The sequence below is a fragment of the Lithobates pipiens genome, unplaced genomic scaffold (assembly GCF_037356315.1).
Source record: "Lithobates pipiens isolate NorthernLeopardFrog02 unplaced genomic scaffold, aLitPip1_a1.2 Scaffold_10, whole genome shotgun sequence".
Classification (NCBI taxonomy): domain Eukaryota; kingdom Metazoa; phylum Chordata; class Amphibia; order Anura; family Ranidae; genus Lithobates; species Lithobates pipiens.
The window spans coordinates 191,120,815-191,144,851 of NW_027507686.1; the positions used below are offsets into that span (position 1 = coordinate 191,120,815).

At 43.5% G+C, this 24,037-nt stretch overlaps 1 protein-coding gene across 1 annotated transcript in view; it reads left to right on the forward strand.

The window, feature by feature from the left end:
• Nucleotides 1-2,828: 2,828 nt before the first annotated feature.
• The window catches only part of INCENP (inner centromere protein), a 46,601-nt gene continuing 25,392 nt past the window's right edge, over nucleotides 2,829-24,037 (forward strand). The window contains exons 1-7 of the mRNA XM_077460777.1: nucleotides 2,829-2,991; nucleotides 15,175-15,319; nucleotides 15,597-15,707; nucleotides 17,613-18,355; nucleotides 20,550-20,598; nucleotides 21,374-21,401; nucleotides 23,010-23,136. Coding sequence (XP_077316903.1) covers nucleotides 15,183-15,319; nucleotides 15,597-15,707; nucleotides 17,613-18,355; nucleotides 20,550-20,598; nucleotides 21,374-21,401; nucleotides 23,010-23,136 — 1,195 coding nt within the window. The 5' untranslated portion in view covers nucleotides 2,829-2,991; nucleotides 15,175-15,182. The remainder of the gene's footprint in view (nucleotides 2,992-15,174; nucleotides 15,320-15,596; nucleotides 15,708-17,612; nucleotides 18,356-20,549; nucleotides 20,599-21,373; nucleotides 21,402-23,009; nucleotides 23,137-24,037) is intronic.

A 24,037-nucleotide genomic window follows, 5' to 3' on the forward strand; every position in this document is an offset into this window, starting at 1 on the left:
GGTCCCAAACCGCATTAAACAAACGGGGCTTCTTCCGAAGCTCATAGGTGAGTTTATAAATTAAGAGGCTATTGTTAATCAACTGTAGCCACATAGATATAGTAGGGACGGCGACACCCTTCCATGAGAGTAGGATGACTTTTTTAGCATAAAAGTATATTATGCGCAAAAGCGCTTCTCATATTTGGAGACTGACTGGCCCCCAAAAATACAGAGGAGAGTTTTTAGGATGGGAAAAAATGATGAGCGGCAGGATTCTGGATAAAATGAGAATCACGATTTTTTTTGCTTAGACTAAAGACTACAATTTTTAGCGTAACATCATCTTTCACATTATACAAAAAAAATTGGGCTAAATTTACTGTTTTTTTTTTTTTAATTCATTGAAGTGGTTTTTTTTCCCAAAAAATTGCGTTTGAAAGACCGCAGCGCAAATACAGCGTGACATAAAATATTGCAACAGCCGCCATTTTATTCTCTAGGGTCTCTGCTAAATATATATATATATATATATATATATATATATATATATATATATAAATGTTTGGGGTTTCTAAGTTATTTCTTAGCAAAAAATACTGATTTTAACTTGTAAGCAACAAGTGTCAGAAAAAAGCTTAGTCTTGAAAGCGAAGTTCCACTCGGTTTTGTGTTTATTAAAAGTCAGCAGATACAAAAGGTGTAGCTGCTGACTTTCAATCAACACACACTCTTCATATTATTAATAATTCATTCCATTGATAATAGTTTGTATTGTATTTTCGTGAATACCTTTTGCTGAATATGCTGTAATGATGATTTGTTTATGAACCACTTCAGCCCCCGAAGGTTTTCAGATCAGAGCATTTTTTTACAATTTGGCACTGCGTCGCTTTAACGGGTAATTGCGCCGTCATGCAGTGTTGTAAAATTTGCCATTTTTTTTTTTTTTTACTAGTAATGGCAGTGATCTGCGATTTTAGTGGTAGTGCAGCATTGCGATGGATGGATCAGACACTTTTGACACATTTTTGGGACCATTGACATTTATACAGTGATCAGTGCTATAAAAATGCACTAATTACTGTGTAAATAACACTGGTAAGGAAGGGGTTAAACTAGGGTACGATCAAGGGGTTAAATGTGTTTCCTCAGTGTGTTCTAACTGTATGGGGATAGGACTGAGTAGGAGAGGAGCCATTTCGCTGTTCCTACTTACTAGGAACAAACAACATGTCTCCTCTCCTCTGACAGCACATGGATTTGCATGTTTACACACACAAATCCCCGTGTTGGTGCTCGGTCACGTGATCGCTCATGGCCGGTGGCGATCGCAGCCTCTGGCGGCTCTTAAAGGAAACCCGTATGGGGTTTTCACGCAGGGGAGCCATTCTGCCCCTGTAAAAAGATATGAGCCGGTCGGGAACTGGTTAAACATTTCTGTTAAAAAAAACTGACACTCACCTGTCCCATGGTCCAGCGATGTGGTCGCCTCAACCCTTGCTTCTCTCTCATGGTTCTCGCATCACAAGTGTAGGTACTTGTGACTTCACAGCTGGGTGTGCACTGTGCATGCGCAAGTCGCGCTGTGCCTTCTCAATGGCCAGGCAATCTCTTGGGACCTGTGACATGTCCCGGAAGATTGCAGGGAGGGAGGGGGAGAGGAGAACTTCCGCTTGAGTTGCCTAGGTGGCACAAGCAGAAGTAGGAGCTGAGAACCTGTCAAAACTAGGTACCCCCCTCAACACCAATGATCCCAAATGTGGCATGCCAGGGGTTAGGAGTCCTTAAAGTGGAAGTTCCACTTTTGGATGGAACTCTGCTTTAAGTGGATAAACTGATCTCATTTGCAGACCGAAGTTCATCCCTTTGATCTAAAAGAACCAAATGACCCCCAATGTTTCTTTTTATCTCTCAGCCCTGAGCAATGTTGTGACAGCTGTGAGCAGAGAACTGCTCTGCACTTTATACATGAATCTGGAAATGCTGGATTAAGATTGTAAGGGGGTTGCATGGAGATCCTGATTTTTTTTTTTTATCATGCAGCTCTAGCGCATATCCATTTTATGTAGATGTACGTGGGAGTGGAAATGTATTCTAGTGGTAAGAGTAAATGAATATTTTACCCAATACAATGAGTTTATGTTCATATGCATCTAAACACCTGTATATATGTGCATACGTAGATACGTATCTGTGCTGAAAACTGTGGCATTAGAGGCGTTTTTTTTTCTGTCAACAACTGACACATTTCTTTATATGCCTGTGTGTATGAGAATTTGGTGGCTGGGGTTTACAAATACTCAGTTTGGAACTATTGTAATTTTTTTGTTTTTTTTTCTTATCATATATTTTCTTATATATAAATATGTTACTGTGCTTGTACTACTTGGAATGACAAAACGGTTGTATGAGAATTCAGTGACTGGTTTTACAACTACTCCTAAGTTAGAAAATATTGTAATGCTTTTTTCTTTATATATATATATATATATATATATATATATATATATATATATATATATATATATATATAGTTCTATCTATCTATATACTATTGTAATGCTTTTTTCTTTATTTTTATATATATATATATATATATACACACTATTGCAGTGTGTGTGTGTGTGTGTAATGCGGTGTACTGTGCTTGTACTACTTGGAATAGAGTTGTATGAGGATTCAGTGACTGGAATAACAAGGGACTTCCAGTTTAGAACTATTGTAGCATAGAACACATCGACCCAACCAACGGCGTTCCATTCCTTTGTTGCGTCTCGCGAGTCCTCCAGCGCCCGGAAGGCGGGGCTCTTGTATCCTTACCCGGCTTCCTCTATGGTCTCCGGCTCCGCCCTCTGACGTCGCGCTGTCTGGCTGGCTTGCAGCCGTTTGGATTTGAACTATTTGAACGGTTTGAGCGGGAGAGGAAGGAGCTGCTGTGACGGGGGAGCCAGAACTATAGAATAACAACACCGGGGAAACGGAAACTCGGGAGACCGGGTCCCGGAATAGGTGAGCGCCGTCCTCCATTAACCCTTGTATGGAAAGTTAGTCACAGTATAGCCGGGCGGTGACTTGTCACAAGCGCCGGTCAGGGGGCTTTAATCCTGGGTGAGCCCAGCATGGCCGCCTCTGTCATCGCCAGTGTCCGGCCCGGGCCCTGCAGTGTGAGGAGGGGTCAGCTGACCCCATTCCAGGGATAGGCCGGGGTTGTGTGCTTCTATCTGTCCATGGAAGTGTCCCTGATCTTCACAGTGTGTGCGGAGGATTATTATTCTGCATGATGATCTTCTCATCTGTTACTGTGCGTGTTATTTACTAAATAAATACATCTGACATAACAGTGGTGTGTGTGTGTGTGTGTGTGTGTGTGTGTGTACACAGTTCTGAAGGATTCAGGTTTATCTCACTGTTATAAAATCCAATGTTGTTGATAACTTATTATACAGGATTTATATAGCGCCGACAGTTTACGCAGTGCTTTACAAATTCAAGTTCCTTTCAGGTGCTTGAAACATCACGGTGCTGCACACTTTGGTTTGCATGCGGTTGCACTGTAGAGAAGGCGCAGGGATCAAAGGAATGGGCGGCTATGCCCATCCAAACGTGGCACGCACAAAACCCTGTAGTGTTACCCTAATTTTGTCTGGTTTCCTGGGCTGTCCTCTAAAATACATCCGGGCTCATTTAGATATGTGGTTGCGGGTTGTTAAAGCGTAAGTAAATCCGCTATCGTATTTTTGGCACCCAAGGGGGGTTATGCCATAATGTACTAGTATGCACGGCGTATTGGTACATTATGGCAGACTTGCCTGTCATATGGTGTTCAGCGCACCGTTGGGACTGATTTGGCACTTCCAGTTTTGCCTGGTCTTCCTTCTGGGTCCTGTGCCTTGGGCCACTTGATAGGCCAGGCTACAGTAATGCCACTTCCACGCGTGTGCGAGGCTCAGGGAACATGACAGCAAACAAGCAGACAGATGCATTTGTGGCAGAAGAGACCTATAGGGTAATACCCTGCCTGTCAGCCATGTGTTGATAAACCAGCTGTACTTTCACTTTAAGCCCAGGTTCACACTGACTGTGGGAATTCATGCAAGTTCAGCTGAGGTTTCTGCACAGATATCAATGGAAATCACACCCTAAAATTGTCAAAAGTAGTACAGAAACAACTTTTGGGACAAATGCGGCATCTGATTCTGACACTGCCGATTTGACATGCCAAATCACATCAATGTGAACCAAGGCTAAAGGCATGTGGTTGTGTTGCTTTTTTATTTATTAGCGTGCATGACTGTTAAAGCAGTAGTTAACAGCAAGAGAAGAGAAATTTGAATATAATGTGCTAGTATGCTTTGTATATTCGCACATTCAGAAAGACTTCCCTTAAAACGAATCTCTCCAGCTATATGCTTTTACCCCGACAGGGCTTCCGTCTTCGCGCAGGTTTGTGGGGTCTGGCCATTCATGCCTAGAGGAGCGATTACTACAGCACAGCTCATGCCGTCCATTGAGAGTGTAGTGTGCATGCGCCATTGATGTCACTACCTGCTACTAAAGTAAATATTTTCTAAACACCACGTGTAGGAGATATTAACTGTACTACAGGTAAGCCGTCTTATTGTCTTGCCTGTAGATAGTAACGTCCCATTTCTTATAACGCTTTAAGCTGTTTTGGTAGGGACAGCCTGAATTTCACTCTGTCCTCCTGGTTTGACAGAAGACAGTTAGTAGTTTCTGTCAAACGGTCCTGCTGGAAAACCTCCTTCAATCAGAGGCTTGCAGGCAGTTGGCTGCAGAGCTGATTAGTGAACTGTGACAGTGGAGGAGTCCCTGTTGTCAAAATATAATAGCACAGGGACCTCTCAATCCTTGATTGTGTGGATATAGCAATCTGTTAATTTTTTTTTTTTTTTTTTTTTTCAACCAGCTGAACATAAAATTTAGTGTGTACCCAGTTTTAGTCATACTCATCCCATGAGTGCACCTCTGATATAGTCAGATGCTGGGTGCCACACCGCCATTTTACAATGGGGGGAAGGGGGCAGTTGTCTCTTCAAGCTTCTTGTATTCGGCCCACTCGTGTGGCAGCTAATGTGCATTTTTAAATTGCCCCTAAAACCTGGTACACACTCGTAGGTTTTTAATTTTTGTTCAACCCAGTGGGCTGAATGAAAAACTGAAGCTCTTAGGAGGGCTTCTGTACAATGCAATGTTAGTACAGCAATCTCCTATGCTGTGCAATTGTGTTCTGACAGGGGGACTGCTTCTGCCAGAATACACCAGTCAGCATTCTCAGCCATTGGCTGAGAGTACTGAACAGATGCCGATCAGCAGACCTTTTTTCTGTCATGCCTCTTTTGACAGCAGCTGGACCAGCTGCTGCACACACAGGCTGAATGTCGGCTGCTCTCTATTGAACCAGCCAATGCTCCCTGATATTTGGCCCATGTGTGTGGCCTCCTGTGTCATTTTAGTATCTGCAGTTTCTTGAAAGAAGGGGAAGGAGCAACATTGTTTGGATAAGAGCTCTTAACCTCTACAAAGCATGTATCTGAAGGGTGTAGGATGGAATCAGTTAGGTAAGCTTAAAGTGGAAGTATACTCGCCTCCACTTCAGCGCTACAGTGTCCTGGAGCTCCCACACCGGCTGCTGACCTGTTTGTCTGGGCCAAGATTTTGTCACTTGTGCAAATGCATGGGATTTCATTAATCTTGTGAATAAAGAAAATTATTGCGCTTACTCAAACAATAGACAAAAAGGTAAGCAGCTACACAAGAATGTGACAGTTTGGACCATCTGCCGATTGGGATAATCCTTGCTTGATTGACCAGTTGTCGCTGACAGTCGGGTCCAACGGTTTCAGTAAGGCTGCTTTCACACTGGGGCGGTATTCAGGCGTTACAGCGCTAAAAATAGCGCCTGAAAAAAACCGGCCCCTTTCACTCCAGTGTGAAAGCCGGAGGGCTTTCACACTGGAGTGATGCGCTGGCAGGACGGTGAATAAAGTCCTGCTAGCCGCATCTTTGGAGCGGTGAAGGAGCGGTGTATTCACCGCTCCTAAACCGCTCCTACTCATTGAAATCAATGGGACACCGCGGCAATACCGCCGGCAAAGCGCCGGTGCAGCGGCGCTTTGCGGGCGGGTTTAACCCTTTTTCGGCCGGTAGCGGGGGTTAAAACCACCCCGCTAGCGCCCGCAGACCGCCGCTAAAACGACGGTAAAGCGCCACTAAAAATAGCGGCACTTTACCGCCGACACCGCTCCCGCCCCAGTGTGAAAGCAGCCTAAGCGTGTTTAAGTCAATACCACTTGCTTGAAAGAAATTTCCATGTGATGGTCTGTGGCTTTTATGAGATCATTACCGTGATATTCTTCTACCTCCATGATGGAAACTTTTATTTCTATTTCATTTTTATCGGTGGACTTTTAATAGTTTTTATGTAGTGATTTATACACATTTCATTGGTTTGATTATTTAGCACTACACTTAAACCCAAATTTCATTAATCTTGACCAATGGCAAAATAATACACTGAGCTGCGTGTGCAGGTAGGTAATTAACTTTAATGAGATGTAGAAAAAAAAGAACCTGCCTGTTTGCCACTTTGCTTTCATGTACACTGTATTGTACATGAATGCTTTTTTTCACCCCAGCTCTTTTAGCACAAACTGATGGCATGCAATTACCTAGTAGATTTGGATCCTTGCCTTGATGTTGGCAATTGTGGCAAGTCATGATGGGATGTGTAGCTTCTTGGAACCAGCAGAATCACAAATTTGGTTTGTCCCAAACATCTGACATCCCACGCATCATTTTGTGTCCCAAACTTACTGATGCAGGAGAATTATGTTGGAGCTGTAAGTGACACCTATTTTTTTTTTTATAGTGTTTCTAGTCTCATGGCAGATATCTTGACTTTTAAATACTTTTTTTGGTGTCGCGTATACTGCTTTGGGTTGTAAGGTCTGCAGACAATCTTTTTATAAATTGATATGTAGTCAAAGGTTGGAGAGCGAAAACCTCGGCTGTCCAAACTTGTACTTCTATGAATGTTGCCTCATGTGAATACATGTATACAATATAAGCATTTTGACTTTGAAATCCGTAGTATGCCGTTGTATTTATTGAAAACCAGGAAAAGTAGAGAACTTGTAGCAGGTAAATGCCAGCGGGTTCTTTTAGGAGCCGGTTAAGCAAAGCCTGGGTTACTTTTAGAATATTTGGAATGTGCTTACTATGGAGAAACTGAATTTTTTATTTTATTTTATTTTGCACACTTGAATAGTTCTGATTGTTTTAGCAGGAATGTTAAAATTCTTGAAATATGTTTTTATATCTTTATGTAAAATTGCTCCCAGATGTATGTTTGGAAGACAATTGTCAGTAAAGCCTTTAGTTTGCAGCCTTGGTACTGAAATTCTAAATGGTGTTGTGAGCCCTGCCTGAGTTCTCTCCTGCTGGACTACAGAGCACCTCCCATCATCCTATGTCTGTAAGGGTTTGTGGGGGACACGCTATCGCATACAACCAAAAGTGTGGAATAGGATTAGTGCAGAGTGAACTTTTTGTCACAGGTCAACTATTTATAACTCTACCACTTCTAGCACATTTTTTTTTTTTTTATTTATTTTTCCTTATAAATTATCACTTTTGCTGCTTTGCAACTGCACCTTTATGTGTGATTCAATTGCCATTGGTACATTTGCAGTGCATTTTTTTTATTTTTTTTTCCAAATATATTTTTATTAAACACCAAAGGGAAAGAATCCCAGCAATACATAATGAATAAACAGAAGTACAGACAGAGAATAAATAGCTTGTCACCCAAAACATTAGACGTTTATCCAGGAGCAATAAAACAAGTCATGTTACATGCAGGATGAGGAAACTTGGCGGCAACTAAGGGGCAGCTGGGTAGTCTAAACTTTTTTCCATTTTCTGGTGAAAGTAGCGAGAGAGCGGGTGGGGACAGAAAAGGGGGGGGGAGCGCGGGTAGAACAAGAAAGATGAAGGGAGAGGTAGACGGGGGGGAAGGGGAAAAAAAAAGGGCGGTTGGGAAGGTTGAGGCAGGCTGACAGCAGCCAGGGCGCGGGCGAGCACCACACTACTGAGAGCAGGTCTTGGAAGACACAGGAAGTGCATGATCAATTAGGGATGCAGCAGTGCAGTCCCTTCATCGGAATAGATGATTTTCCATTGGGTCCAGGTTTCCACATATTTCTCATGTTTGTGTTGCGCCGTAAGGACCAGGTCTTCCAGCTTACTGACCTCCTCCACTCTCCTCAGCCAGTCTGCTATGGTGGGGGGGGGGGGGGGGGCAAGATTGTTTCCAGCGCAGGGGTATGCAGGCCTTCGCAGCATTGAGCAGGTGGCGGGTAAGTGAACTTTTATACTTTTTGAGTGGGACTTCAGTTAAGTGAAGAAGGAAGAAGGCCGCATCCTCTGGTATTTCGTAGTCTGTGAACTTCTGGGTGATGCGCCTAACTTCCTTCCAAAATCCCTGCAGGCTGGGACAGGACCAAAACACATGCAACAAAGTGCCCTCCTCCCCTCCACACCTCCAACAGCGATCCGAAGAGTTGGGGAAACACTTAGACAGTCTAGAGGGCGTGAGATACCAGCGCGTCATAATTTTGTAGTTGGTTTCCTGTATTTTGGTACATATGGAAGTTTGGAGGGCACAGCTAATAATTTTTTGTTGTTGTGTCTCAGAACGTGCGGCTGAGGTCCCTCTCCCATTTAGTAAGGTAGACCAAGTGTGGAGACGGCGCGGCATTGCCTAGCATGGAATACATGGTGGACAAAGTGCCCGATATCGGGTCATTATGCAGGCACAACTCCTCGAATTCCGTTGGGGGTCTAATGAAGTCCCTAGGATTGGGGCAACGAGTGGAGAAAATGGTGGAGCCGTATCGCCTTCCAGAAGGGAAGTCGGAATCTCCCCTCCCCTGCAGTCAGGGCCGCTATAGAGGGCCATTGTCCGTCAATCACAAAGGCAGAGGCACAGTCTAGACCGGCCTCCCTCAGAGAGTAGTACTCATGTGGCTCTAAGCCTGGCAGGAAATCCGGATTGCCCAACACCGGGTACAAAGGTGAATGTGCTGAGGTGATGGAAAGCTGAAGGGCGCACCGATTACCGTGTTGCAGGGTGGTGCCTATCGGAGGATGACTCCTCAGTTCCCCAGAGAGGGCCTCATAACACCAGAGCGCAATTTTCAGTATGGTTTTTGTTTGGGCTTGCTCAATATCTACCCAGAGCTTAAGATGCTTGTTACGCCTCCAGTCCAGAATGCGGCCCAAGTGCGAGGCCATATAGTATTGCCTGACATCTGGCAACGCCAGACCCCCCCTGTCTTTTTGGAAGGGAGATATAGGACCTGCCGATACAGGGTTTTTTATTCGCCCAGACAAACCAGGTGAATATCGTGTGGACTTGTTTGAAGGACAGGGGTATATGAATAGGAAGAGCCTGGATGAGGTATAAAAATTTAGGGAGGATACACATCTTTAGCAGGTTGCACCTACCAAACCAAGAGTGCAATCCACTATTCCACCCGTCCAGCAGGACACGGGTCCTTGTCAGAACGGGTGGAAAGTTCAAGGCAAAAGTACGCTTAATATCTGGTTAGATAAAAGTACCTAGATATTTCAGTGCTTCACTCATCCATTTGAAGCGGAAGTGCGTTTGCATGGCGAGCGCCGCTTTGGGGGGTACAGCAATACCCATGGATTTGTCAAAATTAATCTTTAAATTTGACAGACCACCGTATGTGTCAAATTCTTTAAGGAGGTTGGGGAGAGAGATCGTAGGGTTGGACAAGGTAAATAGGAGGTCGTCAGCGTAAGCTGCGATCTTGCAGTGCAAATCCCCAACCACCAGGCCCTGGATGTCCGCATTCAGTCGTACCTGACACATAAATGGCTCCAATGATAGGGCAAAGAGGAGAGGTGATAGAGGACACCCCTGCCTCGTGCCATTAGCAATTGTGAAGGTCGAAGAGAGAATACCATTCGCCTTCACTTGCGCCGTGGGATTGGAATAAATTTGTTGTATCCAATTAAGCATTCTATCCCCTAGACCAGTGATGGCGAACCTTGGCACCCCAGATGTTTTGGAACTACATTTCCCATGATGCTCACCTACACTGAAGAGTGCATGAGCATCATGGGAAATGTAGTTCCAAAACATCTGGGGTGCCAAGGTTCGCCATCACTGCCCTAGACCTATATGTCTGAGCACGGCGAGCATGAATTCCCAGTTAACTCTATCAAACGCCTTTTTAGCATCCGTGCTCAGAAATACACAGGGGGATATTCCCTTTATTGGCTATGTGGAGGAGGTTAAGGACCCGTATCGTATTGTCTCTGGCTTCCCTGTTGGGTATGAAACCCACTTGGTCCTGGTGTACTAAGGATGGGAGATGGTGCGCTAGGCGCTGTGCCAGGATTTTGGAGAATGGCTTCAGATCTACGTTTAGTAGGGAGATGAGTCTGTAACTACCACATAGGGTCAGGTCCTTGTCCTCTTTGGGGATCAGGGAAATATGGGCTCTCAGCATTTCCCTAGGGAAGGGCACCTCCGGCCCAAGTGCATTAAAGAAAGATATCATGTGCGGGCCTAGAATGTGGAGGAAAGTCTTATAGTATGATATTGGGTAACCGTCCAGGCCCGGGGCTTTACCCGGTTTCGTATGTCCGATGGCAGTGCGGAGTTCCTCTATAGTAATGGGCGCTTCTAGGTCTTCCCTTATATCTGCGGACAGAGGGCATATGTGAGGACGTAATATAGTCAGCTATAGCAGTGTGGGAGGGCCGGTTGGACGTCAGATTGTATAATTTAGAGTAAAATTGCCCAAACTCATCTGCTATCTGTTCAGGGAGGGTAACCCTTTGGCCATCGGGCTTAGCGATATGGGTGATATAGGAAGCACGTTTCTGTTCCCGGACCGCTCTAGCTAGAGTTTTGCCGCATTTGTTGCCAAACGCGTAGGTAGTCTGTCGGCAACGTTGGAGTGCCGCCTTGGCTCTGTAGTACAGCAAGTCGGTTATCTGTCTACGGACTGCCCCCAGTTCAGATTCCAGGGACCGGGTGGGGGCATGCTTGTGGCATGCTTCCAGAGAGGACATGGCGGACAGTAGCTTGGCCAACTGTTCCGATCGCTCCCTCTTAATCCGTGAACCATGGCTGATCAAAATCCCCCTAATGACCGCCTTGTGCGCTTCCCATAAAGTGCCCAAATCAGTCTGGGGAAGCGTTTTCTTGAAAATACAGGGTCAGCGCCCTTGTAACCTCAGCCACGAGTTCAGGGACCTGGATGAGGCTCTCGTTTAGCCGCCAGAACTTTGAGCCCGCCCTGTGTCCCCCTGTCGGCGTGTATTCTAAAATAATGGGGGCATGGTCAGACCATGTAATATTCCCAATGGAGGCATTTTTTACCGAATGTAGCTGACTATGGGGCACCAGAAAGTAATCAATCCTAGAGTATAATTTATGAGTGTGCGAGAAAAACGTGTAGTCACGTTCGCCAGAGTGCGTTAAGCGCCATACATCCACCAATTGGGCCTTATGGAGGGAATTAGCTATGCGTGGGGGAATTGAAGTCCCAAAGACGTGTCGGTAGAGGGAATCAGCGGGGCATTAAAGTCTCCTCCAAGGATTAAGTGTCCCTCTGTAAAATCTCCAAGCTTATCCAAGACCCTCGCTATAAAGGCACTCTGGTGCTCATTCGGCGCATAGACGGATGCCAGCGTGAAAGGGGTTACTCCCACCAGACCCTTAATGAACATAAAACGACCTTCCGGGTCTCCCAATACTGCTTGGCATTGCCAGGGAAGTTTATTTGATATGAGGATGGAGACTCCTTTAGACTTGGCTGAGGGATTAGTGGAGTGGTAAACGGTCGGTAAGAATCTGTTTTTAAGGATCGGGTATTTCTCTTGTCTAAAATGTGTTTCCTGGATAAAAGCAACGTCCGCATGTAATTTGCGGAGGTCACCCAACAATACACGTCTCTTTTCTGGGATATTTAGACCCTTGGCATTAATTGATACAATTTTCATGGAGTCCATCGCCCTGCCTACTGACAGCAAAATAGGAGAGGGAGGGGAAAAAAAAGGGAGGGGGGGAGGAGGGGAGGGAAAGAAGGGATCAGGGGAGGGAAAAGAAGGGGGTGTAAAGAGTGGGGTAGCAGAAGAGGAAGAAATAAAGTGATAAGGTAACGCAGGTCCCAGCTACAAGACCCGCCAGCTAACGATACAAGTGAACACTTGAAAAGGCACAGTGCCTTTGCCCATGCAAGCGGAGGCAAGTGCGGGCCTATTTGGGGGTGGAGACGGACTGTGGCTGGAAAACAGTGCAAGGCTTCAGCCGTCTCTCTCCCCCCCCCCCCCCCCCGCCGACTTAACACATAGATGAACCTTACAGTGCAGTGCATTTCTATAGAATTTAATAGAGGTGATTTACTGCCTGCAAGCATTTGCTTTTCCCAAGTCAACCCTGTTAGGCTGACACTAGATGCAGTATGGGAAACCCACGTTCCGATGCGCAATCGCTGCAGTTGCAGTCTGCAGGGGGTATCTGTGTTAACACCCCAAACACAGTGCGTTTTCCTGCACCAGATCTCGGTACAAAAGTATCATGCGGCACATTTCAAAAAGTAGTGCATGCACTACTTTTGCTGCGATGCAGTATGATTTGAACCCGTTTAAAATGAATGGGCTCAGACTGCGATGCACGTGACTTCAATTGCACGGTAATGCGCAGCGTGATTCTGTGTCATTAATAGTGAGAGCTGGGGCCTATGCTGCTTTGAGTATATCTCAATCTGCTCCCTATATCAAGAATTTTGAGTGGCTTTAAAATTCTTCTGTAAGCATTTGAAAATTCTCTACAAGTGCACAACACAGGCGCTAACACTGAAGTGCTTTTTTTTTTAATTATTTTTTTTTTCCTCGCCTTTTAATGTAAACGCACAGCAGGTTTTTCTAAGCTGAAATCTACTGAATTGTCTCTTTTGTGATCTTTGAGAACAAATAACTTCACAATAAAATCAGATGGCTTATTTTAAATCTTTTACTTAATATTTTGTAAATAGTTTATACGTCCATGGTCTTGGTTACACTATAAAGGTCCACTATTTTGCACAAAGCAGCCCAGAGCCTCTTTGGTGCTCCTGGCTCCACCCTTCTGTTGAATGCCCCCACAGCAAGCTGCCTGCTATGGGGGCACCCAAGCCACAGCATCATGTGTCCATTTAAACACTGAGCTGTGGCCTGGCTCAATCACCTCTCCTCATTGGCTCACGGACTTTGATAGCAGCGGAAGCCAATGGCGCTCTACTTCCACCGAGGAGGGAGAGTCTCTGGACAGCCGAGTCTTTCATTCAGCACAGCTGGATCGAGATGGGCTCAGGTAAGTATATGGAGGGCTGCTGCACACAGAAGGTGTTTGGTGTTTTTTTTTTTTTTTTAATCTTAATGTATTAAGATAACCTACTACCTTTACAATATTGACTAAACACTATTTTAGTCAACTAAAATGGCATTTTAGTCAAGACTGACTAAATCAAAATTTAAGATGCAGTACATTTCTTGATATCTAAAGGGGTTGTAAAGTCAGGTTTTTTATCCTAATGCATTCTATGCCAATATGTGATTTGAGTTATACTAAAGTAGTTAGTACAAAAGTAGAACATGTAGCATTTAGAATGCAAGGTTTATTAAAGGCGATTTTTGAACCCAAGAACAGAATTGTACTATTGCAGCTCAACAGTCCTTCGAAGTGGTGCATTTTATTTTCGATTTTTATTTTCAGGTTATAATTTATCATAAAGTTTTGGTTGATCCTGCTAGAAATGCGGTGTCTTTGACCCTTCCTGTGAATTGAAGTCAAACATTGGGGTTGATTTACTAAGACTGGAAAGTGCAAAATCTGGTGCAGCTGTGCATGGTAGCCAATCGCATTCTAACTTCCACTTGTTCAATGAGTCTGTTTGGACTAAAAAATAAAAACCTGGAAGCTGATTTCTTTGCAGAGCTGCATCGCACCAGACCCCTGCTGTGAGCAGCTCCGCATGGCAGTGTCACCCCACCCTTAATACATGGTCATGCAATATGCCACATCTCGAGTCCATCTTCACAGCAGAGGAGGTAGGGGGTTTATTATTTGAGTGCCTTTTTTTTTTCCCCCAGAGGCCACATCTGGTGACTGCCACCCTGGCACTAGAAAGCATTCACCAACTTCATATAGATGCAGGAGATGGTGTTGCCATCCAACAAGCCGTAACTGGGTAGCGAATAGCTGACGTGGAGACGGCTGTGTTTTTCATTGTGGTATACAATTTTTTTTTTTTTCTTTGGGGAAAAAAAAGTTGGAATAAGGTTCCATGCAGTGAAATGCTCATTCGTTTTTTCTCCATACAAAAGTGAGTTGGGAAAAGGGAATTTTATCAATTGGTGCAATGTCCAACAACGGGGCTGATGTTGGTTGTTCAACAGCTGCCCCTCAGTTCTTTTGTTTCCTGCAGGTACTAGCAAGGCATCTCCAGTTTAGGAGATATTCTAGGGAGCAGCAGCCAGGTGACCTCACCAGCACATGAAGTGCTCTAAGGGAGCCCATGCTGTTGCTTCAGAGCTTCATGCTGCTGGAGTGATGTCATCGCAGCTCAGCCATTTAAGCGGCCATGAACTCGGATGGAAGACCAGGTGAAGGTTTAAGCCACTGTAGGGCTGCTTTTCCAATGAAAGTCTTTATACAATGCAATTATTTTTTTTTTTTTAACCTTTTCTGCTGCCTTAAGGCGGGTGAACAAGAGCACCTGGTCGGTTATGGTGGTACTGCATTGAAGCCGATGTTGACTAGGTAAAGAGAATGGTGGCTGGGCAGGGGTACTCTGCTGCCCAGCCAACGCTCGGATTCAGTTGTTTGATGGAGGTAACAATGACCGGCTAAGAATAAAAGTCTGTCACCTAGCAAAGGTTACAAAGTTGTTCCAAATAAAAATGTAATACTTTTAAAGTTAATAATCTTATGGTAAATGGCAAGGAACACTTCTAGGTTTCATCTATTAACATAAAGCTGTCTAAATAGAGGTATGTAGATTTCTCGCTTCCTCAGTCTTTTCACACACAAGCAACTTGAGAAATGTATACGACTACTACATTTAAAAAATAAACCTTTTTCATCGATAGGTGTCACCATGAATGAGCCAGAAAGCCTTTCCAATCTTCTGCAAGTATGTGCCCGCAAAACAGAAGATTTTGTGCGGCATCTGGACAGCAAGCACATGGTATGGCTGATGGAGATAGAGGAGGCAGCCAGGAAGATGTTCAGCAAGTGAGTATAGCAGGATCAGCAACTTATCACATAACCTCTCAAGCTGCAAATGTTATTATGGCCAAGTTGTCTACATCTTGATGGTAATTCAAACACTGATGGAAATGTCCCGCAAAACTCGCTTTTCGTTTGTACAGCAACAGTCCCGTACCTTTTCCAGATGTCCGTTCAATAAACGTGTTTTTGTTTTATTTCTGTTTTCCTGATTTGTGCAGGTTGTTGCAATCAGAGGGTTTACTGTCTGCATAATATTTACAGCTGTCTACTTTGCCAACAGTGACTTCACTGCTGAGCCAGAACTGATGCCAAAGACACCGTCTCAGAAGAGACGCAGAAAGAAAAGAATCTCTATTGTGCCAGATGAAAATAGGGACCCGAGTGGGCGCAGGTAACTGCTGCAGCAGTAATGATACTATGGATCATTTATGCACAACTTTTTGTTTCTTTGGTTCATTGTGCTACTTTTAACCAGGTATAACGTGCCACAACATCTGTGCTTTTACAGTGATATAGTAAAGAACACTTTAGGTCTTCAAACTAATAATTCTGACACATGTGGGCACCTTGTGGAGATATCACTTATATTTCACTTCAACTAGTTTTCTTAGAGCCTTGGAAGTGCCTAAATCCCAGGCTATACCTACAGCCTGCTGCTAATAGTAAGCCTGGTCTTGCCAAACTACATGTGGAAGCCTTTATAGTCAAGGTGCTTATATTGGATCTTGGAACAGCAGAGAGATTATATCTGGTGGACGGAGCTCATTAATCACTACAGACAAAAGTCAAGAACTTATGTAAGGTGTGGGCCTGAAGTCAGAGGGTTGCCCAGGAGCAGAAAAAAGTACATTTATGAGCAGTTTGTGTCACTTGCTCACTTAAAGCGGAGGACCACCCTAAAAAAAATAAAAAATAAAAATGTTCATAAAAATCTGAAAATATATTTTTTTAACTTGCCAGAAATGGCTGTTGCTAGGCAGATTGTCCTAATCTGGCATTTTCTACACCGCGGTAATCTTCTCCTCGCGTTGTGTTCTGAGGAATGGGGCACACTGTGTTTTGGGAATTGTGTGTGTCCCAGAACACAGCCAGCCATTCACAAAGCGATGTGTGATTTGTGCATGCGCAGTAGGAAACGGCATTGAAGCCGCAAGGCTCAACTGCCTGTTTCCCTTAGTACAAATGGAGGCGCCGAGGGACGGGTTGGCCTCAGGCGCCTGACATCACGGACACCCTGGACAGGTAAGTGCTTATTTAAAAGTCAGCAACTAAAGTAATTTTGTAGTTGCTGACTTAAAAAAAAAAAAAAAAAAAAATTTCAGCTGGCCCACTGCTTTAAATCTTCAGTCATGCAAGCACTGACACATTCATGTAATGTAGTTGTGTTGTAGCAAGAAGAGGCAGGGTCTGCGGTGCCTTGACATACTTTGTTTAGTGAAGGTGATGTCCAGTCTCTCTTGCAAGATTTAATTCTTTAGCGTAGGTAAGGGTTTACCAGCTTGTACAGTTATCACCGGGTTTCTTTATTTTGACACTAAAATGTGGTCACCTGGTAAATTCACTTTAAAGCTCTATACCCAGCTCAGAAAATAGTGTTTTAGTGAGGCTCCATTTTATAGAGATGCTTTGTTCCATACTTAATGCGGAGTTCCTCCTGGGGAAAAAACTAAGTCGGAAGCTATAAATACTGCAGCTGCTGACTTTAATATATGGACACTTACCTGTCCAGGGAGCCTGCGATGTCCGCACATGAAGCTGCTCTTCGGATCGACTTACGGGTGCTGCCGCTGCCATTCCTGGTAAGGGAACCATGAAGTGAAGACGTTCGGTTTCACTCCTGGCTCCCGTCTGTGCATGCTTGACACGCTGCACATTCTAAATGGTCCCTGCTGTCATCTGGGACCTGTGTCTTCCAGAAGCGGTGGAAGGGCAGGACATGGCGTAGTTTGCAGCAGAAAGTGCGATCATCGTGATCTGTGTCCGAAAGTAGGAGCAAATGCCTGGATTTTACAGGTATCTGCTCCCTGCTTTTTTTTTCCCCTCGCAAAGTCTTTTTGTGCAAATGATGGGTGGCATAATATCTTAATTAATTTTGACATAATGGTAAAAGTGCTTGTTGACCTGAGATGAGCATTGGTAGAACAAAGCACTGAAGAACCATCTCCTGTAGTTTAAGATGTGCTTATTGCATATTTTTTTTTTTTCCACATTGAAATTGCACATAGCCTAAAACATTTCATTATAATTGTATATTTGTATCACATGCACAGCTCAAAACAATTGTGTTTTTTTGCAGGATATCCAGGAGACTAAGCAGTGCCAGTTGGAGCTCATCTGTACGCAGGCTCTCCACTAAACAACTTAATAAACCACTTAATGAATCTATTCAGGAAGATGCTGACCAGCCCAAGAGAATGACCCGGGCACGGAAACAAGCCAGCACAGCATGCATGCCAGTATTGGAGAAACCACTGCAAGATCTTGCTAATGTATCCAATGATCGCATCTTGCAGGTGAAGATCAGTGCCGAAGAACGCCGTAGTGCAGAACAGCGCTGCGAAGAGATGATTGCACTGGGCTCGGTGAAAAAAGAGAATACAGAAACTATTGTCCCAACTGTGCCTGAGTCTCCTCCTTCAGTGACCATCGCACAACCCCTCGATCCTATCACCCCTGAAAAAAATGGCCGCACAGCAGCTAAGTTAAAGATTGCAGACAGCTCCACGCCTAAGGTTGCTTATAAAGAAATGATAGATTTGACAAGTGAAACGCCCCAGCGTGTTGAAGAAGCCGCTAAAACCCTGTCATTAGAATTGTCAAGTCACAGCACAACACCTACAGGCTCTAAGTCAGACCGGCGCTCGGTACGTCGCAGCATTGTGGGTCGCAAGTCGGTCAGCTGTCGTCCTTCTTTAGCTAACCAGTTCTCCCTAGCCAAGAAGCGTGAAAGCATGACTCGAGAAGCTGTTCGGCAATCCATTCGTCGCTCAATGTCGAAAAAGAGAGCTACAGAGAATTCTGCTTCTAGCTACAAGAGTTGTAAGTACTCCTCTTTGCCCCCCACTTTCGAGGTACTGAAGCCCCACTTATCTTTCCAACTATGTTGTATTGGTGATTTATAATGCACCCAAGATTGGGCTGGCAACAGCATCATTTTTGTTCTGCTCACTTTGGTCTTGACGAAAGAGAAAATGCTTGAGTGATTGGAGCATGAAGGGTTCCAAATCTTTATCACATACAGAAATTGCCACAGCTTTTCTGAATTGACATGTAGTGTTTTCTTAACCTGGCACATTATTGCCGAAGCTGTTGGCTTCTACTGACTCCAAACTTTTGCCTCCACCCTACAACCACTGTGCACATTTTAACTGAACTATAGGTGAGGTCTGATCTCGCTTCACTGTTACCGGTCTCAATTGCTAAATGAAAAGAGATGAAATGTTACAGAGGCATTGTTGTGTCCTAAGAAAATATGAAGTACAGTGTAACCTTTGATTATGAGCATAATCCGTTCAAGGAGAAAGCTTGTAATCCAAAGCACTCGCATATCAAAGCGAGTTTCCCCATAGACGTCAATAGAGACGAAGCTAATTTGTTCCGTATTAACTTCTATTGGATGCAATACTGCATGTGGCCAGGGGTGGGGCCGGAGAGCCTTGGAAATACTCGGACAGCTTTGCTGAACTCTGAAAGGCTCGGGAATGGAGTGTTTCCGAGTGGCTCCCGACACTCGCAAACCGAGTCATAATAAAAAAAAAAAAAAAATGCTCATCTTCAAAATGCTTGTTAATCGCGTTACTTGTTAACCAAGGTTCCACTGGTGCTTATTTGTTTTGGAATATTACAGGCACCCCACCTAATCTTGGGACTGCTGCTGAAAACAGTTCTCAGCCAGTTATCATTTTGATGTGACATTGCCTTAAAGTGTCAAAGAACCTTTAAAGAACCTGTCATAATTACCTGCTCTGTGCAGTGATTTTGTACAGAGCAGCCCTGATCCTTCTCTTTTTAACCACTTGATGGAAGAAAAGAGTTCCTTAGCCAGGAACATACTTTGTGTATTAATTATGCTACCAAAATTAGTGTGTGCATTTTCTTGCTAGAGGCTGCCATTTTGCTGAAGCCCAGAGCCCCTGTACAACAGTAAATCATAGAGCGTAACTAACCGTTTGCCGACCAGCACACGCTGATTTACATCAGCAGAATGGCACTGGTATGCAAAAGGGCGTACAGGTACGTACCCTTTAAGAAGCTTTAACAAAGACTTTCCCCATTCTGCCTAGTGACAGGACAGAGATCACTGCTCTGTCATTGAGAGCAGCGATCACCGTCTTGTGTGTTGAAGCCCATCGCTCCCTAGGACACACTTGACCCCTTCACTACCAGTGTCATTTACACAGTAATCCATGCCTTTTTTTTTTTTTTTTAAATGGCGCTTATCACTGTAAATGACAATGGCGTCAAGTGTCCAATCTGTCTGCCATAATGTGGCAGTCCTGATAAAAAGCATTGATCGCTGCCATTGCTAAAAAAAAAAATGCCATAAAACTATCCCCTATTTTGTAGACGCTATAATTTTTGTGAAAATCAATACACGCTTATTGTGATTTAACAAAAATATGTAGAAGCATACATATCGGCCTAAACTTGGGGAAAAGTCGCTTAGAAGGCTCTATTTGTGAGAGAAAAGTGACATTAATTTTGTTTTGGGTACAACGTTACACGCGCAATTGTCAGTTAAATCTGCGCAGTGCCGAATCTCAAAAAGTGCTCTGGTCAGGAAGGGGGTAAAATCCTCTGGGGGCTGAAGTGGTTAGTCTTTCAATTTAATGGTTTAAAAAAAAAAACATGATTATGTTCCTCGGATTGCTATCACATTTGCCTGTGTCCTCAATCAAATTGTCAAATCATTAATTTGCTGGTGTCCTAGCTGATCACATGTGCAGAACCATGCCAGTTACTGATCAAACAGAAGCAGCTTCCTTCGCTGTAAAGGATAGGAGGGTTTAAGCTTGAAGGCTATCGGATCGGCCTTTACAAACTCGGTAGTGCCTAAAAATGGAGAACTGAGCATGTGCAGAGCAGGATGTGACAGTGCATTACTGGATTTTAAACAGTAAAGACATTATAATTTTTTATATATTCTAGGACCAGCCTGAAGTCATCTAGGACTTAATTTTTGGATTAAAGTTCCTTTTTTAATTCTGCTTTAATGTGTTACTTTTTTTTGCAGACCAGAGCTCTGTTGAAATAGTGGATGAAGAGGTCACTGTTCAAGTTAGGTGAGAATGATTGTGAGATTAGTTTGAATAGTTGACAGTGTGGTGTGTGTGTGTGTGTGTGTGTGTGTGTTTTTATTTTTTTTCCTTGTGTAAAGTTTTTCTTATTTTATATATTTCAATCAGCCAGCAGCCTGATTGAAATAAGTAAGATTCCTCCATCCACACATGAGGTGTGGCTTGCTGCTTTCCTAGATATTGCAGATCACTGAGCTTAATGTAAACAAACCATGCCGCTGTTGGCGTCCGTGTGAGCTCCCTCCTTATCTCTGTGCTACAAGTCAGAACACCAAAAGGCATATGCGTTTTGGGGCTTTGCCCCTTTTTCAAAGCCCCCGACATATTCTCGCTGTGGCATGGTGTGTGCTGACCCAGCTCCATCTTCATTCAGCTCGGTGATCTGTAGCTTGCTGCTGTCCTAGTTGATCACCCTGTCCTAGGAGCTGCTTCCTTAGTGTAAGTTTGGATATGGGTTTTGTGTGGGTGTTTTTCCCCCCCCAAAAAAGGTTAGTTTTGTTAGACTAGTGCCTTAGCTATTGTTTCTCTTTAATTGCGCTTTTTTTTTTTTTTTTTTTTTTTTTTTGTATGTGCTTATCACCAGTTATACTTGAATCTTCTGCTTCTCTGGGTGACTTCATTGGTTGTGTGACCATGTTAAGGATTGTACTTGCAACTAGTCTCTATATAATGGTTGCGTTTTAAAATTAACGGAAATCCTAAGTGGTATAATGACTGATGCCAGATTTTTCAGACTTAAATTTGTTTGTTAAATTTGCAGGGCTGAAGCTGCAGAACCTGCTGAGGAGGTAAGAAACAAATTGCTTATTTTTGTCCTTTTTAACTAGAATTGATCATTTGTAGTACTATGGTGGTATTTTATTTTTGTTACTCATTCTGTGCCATGCCCCTTGAACTTGATTAGGCTGCTTTTAATCCATCAGCCTGTACTACATGTGAAGCAGAGGTGGAGATGAGTGGCTTGCAGAATGCAATTAGGTGGTTCCAGAATGCCAGGTTGGCAACCATTGGTGTATACAGTGCATTGAAATTTTGTCATGATACAACCAAAAACGTAAACATATTTTACTCGGATTTTGTGATAAACCAACACAAAGTGGCACATAATTGTGAAGTAGAAGGAAAGTGATAAATGGTGGTCAACATTTTTTACAATTATCTGAAGTGTGGCTTTTTTTTTTTTTTTTCTCTCTCTCTCCAATAATTCAGCCCCCCTGAATTAATACTTTGTAGAACCACCTTTCGCTGCAAGTCTTTGAGCATGTCTGTACCAGCTTTGCATATCTAAAGTGCAATTTTTGCCCATTCTTTGCAAAATAGCTCAAGCTCTGTCAGATTGGATGGAGAGCATCTGTGAACAGCAATTTTCAAGTCTTGCCGCAGATTCTCACTTGGATTTAGGTCTGGACTTTGGCCCATTCTAACACATGAATATGCTTTGATCTGAACCATTCTATTGTAATTCTGGCTGTAGGGTGATTTATTTTATTTTATTTTTATTATTTTATTTTTTTTGGGGAAAAAAAAAAAAAAAGTTAAATTTTGCTCTCCTGACCAGAGCACCTTCTTCCACGTTTGCTCTGTCCCCCACATGGCTTCTCGCAAACGGGACTTCTTATGGCTCTTTAAACAATTTCTTTATTCTTGCCATTCTTCCATAAATGCCAGGTTTGTGGAGTGCACGACTAATTGTTGTCCTGTGGACAGATTCTACCACTGGAGCTATGGCTCTCTGCAGCTCCTCCAGAGTTACCACGGGCCTCTTGGCTGCTTCTTTGATTAATGCTCTCCCCACCTAGCCTGTCCGTTTGGGTGCATGGCCATGTCTTGGTAGATTTACAGTTGTGCCATACTTTCCATTTTCGGATGATGGATTGAACAGTGCTCTGAGAGATGTACAAAGCTTGGGATATTTTTAAATAACCTAACAGTGCTTTAAACTTCTCCATACATTTATCTCTGACCTGCCTGGTGTGTTCCTTGGCCTTCATGGTGCGATTTGTTCACTAAGGTTCTCTAGCAAACCTCTGAGGGCTTCACAGAACAGCTGCATTTTATACTCTTGATTGAATTGCACACAGGTGGACTCTTTATTAATTGGGTGACTCCTGAAAGCAATTGATTCTACTAGATGTTAGTGGTATCCGTGTGTTAAAGACACATTTTTATAATTTTTCTTTCCACTTCACAATTGGACCAACACAAAGTGGCACATATCACAGAAAATCCCAATAAATCTTAAGTTTTTGGTTGTAACATGACAAAGTAAAAGCTTCAAGCCGTTTGAATAACTTTTCAAGGCACTGTACATAATTGACACTACTTAGTCTAAAGTAGAATAACTTTCTATTGTGTATCCCTATAAATTGTCTATAACAAATTTGTTTGTTCTTTAGGCTCCTTCTGCAGAGTGTCCCAGGCCTTCTCTTCGGGTGCGCACGTGTAAAAAGATTCCTATTAGCAACCCACTGGACTCTGAGCCACAGAGGATGCCGACGCGACAGTCATCGTCATCAAATGGTGGTAGGATTACTATTGACTTTTTCCTTTTTTTTTTTTTTTTTTTTTTTTTTGTGACATTCTTGACAGGTAATCTCCATAGGAATTGGAATGAAAATGGCTAATCTGACGCTATAAGCTCTAACCACTTGCCGACCATGCTGTAGCAGAATGACGGCTACAGTGCTGCCGTTTAGTTCTAAGAGGGTGTCTGTTGACAACCTCCAAGATCCCTGCTTGCTGCGATGCATGCTCTGTGATCAACAGTCCACAGCGGCTCTTTACCACAGGATTAGATTTTTTCCATACATGGCTGATCAAGATGTAAACAGTTATCAGCATTCATATTTTTATTAAGTAGAGCCAATGACCGACAAGTGTGAAAGGGTACAGCTAATCAGTGCACCGATTAAGTGGTTGCACTGAACTCTGGGCTAATGAAGACAGATGATCACAAACCATGAGTAAGGAAGGACTGGCTGTAGTTTGTTGTAGAGGGTCCCCCCTAGACAAGGCAATGCTTTTGTAGGTTACGAGTAGTTTAGCAGCCAGCTGCAGTGACGACTAACCCCATAACACAGTACTGTTTAGAAAAAAGTAATCTCTAGAGGTGAAATATCACCCTGCATTGGGGCACTTTATTCCCAGTAAGGCAGCAAGCGCTCCATTTCTGTCACTGAAGTTCAGCTTTTAAGATTTCTGTAAAATGAACAGTCTACAAAAGTTGAATTGTTTTTGCCCTACTTTACAACTTCTGTGTTTAAAAAATGTTGCAATTAGCAAATCTGTCTAGTGTTATACATGAATGTTGTTGCATCTACTGTTGTAATGGGCTTCCAGCACTGGGTTGTGCTGGAAAATATCTCAGATAACAAGTAGATTTGTAAATGCTCAAAAGCCCACAGCAGAGACACTTACTTTCTTT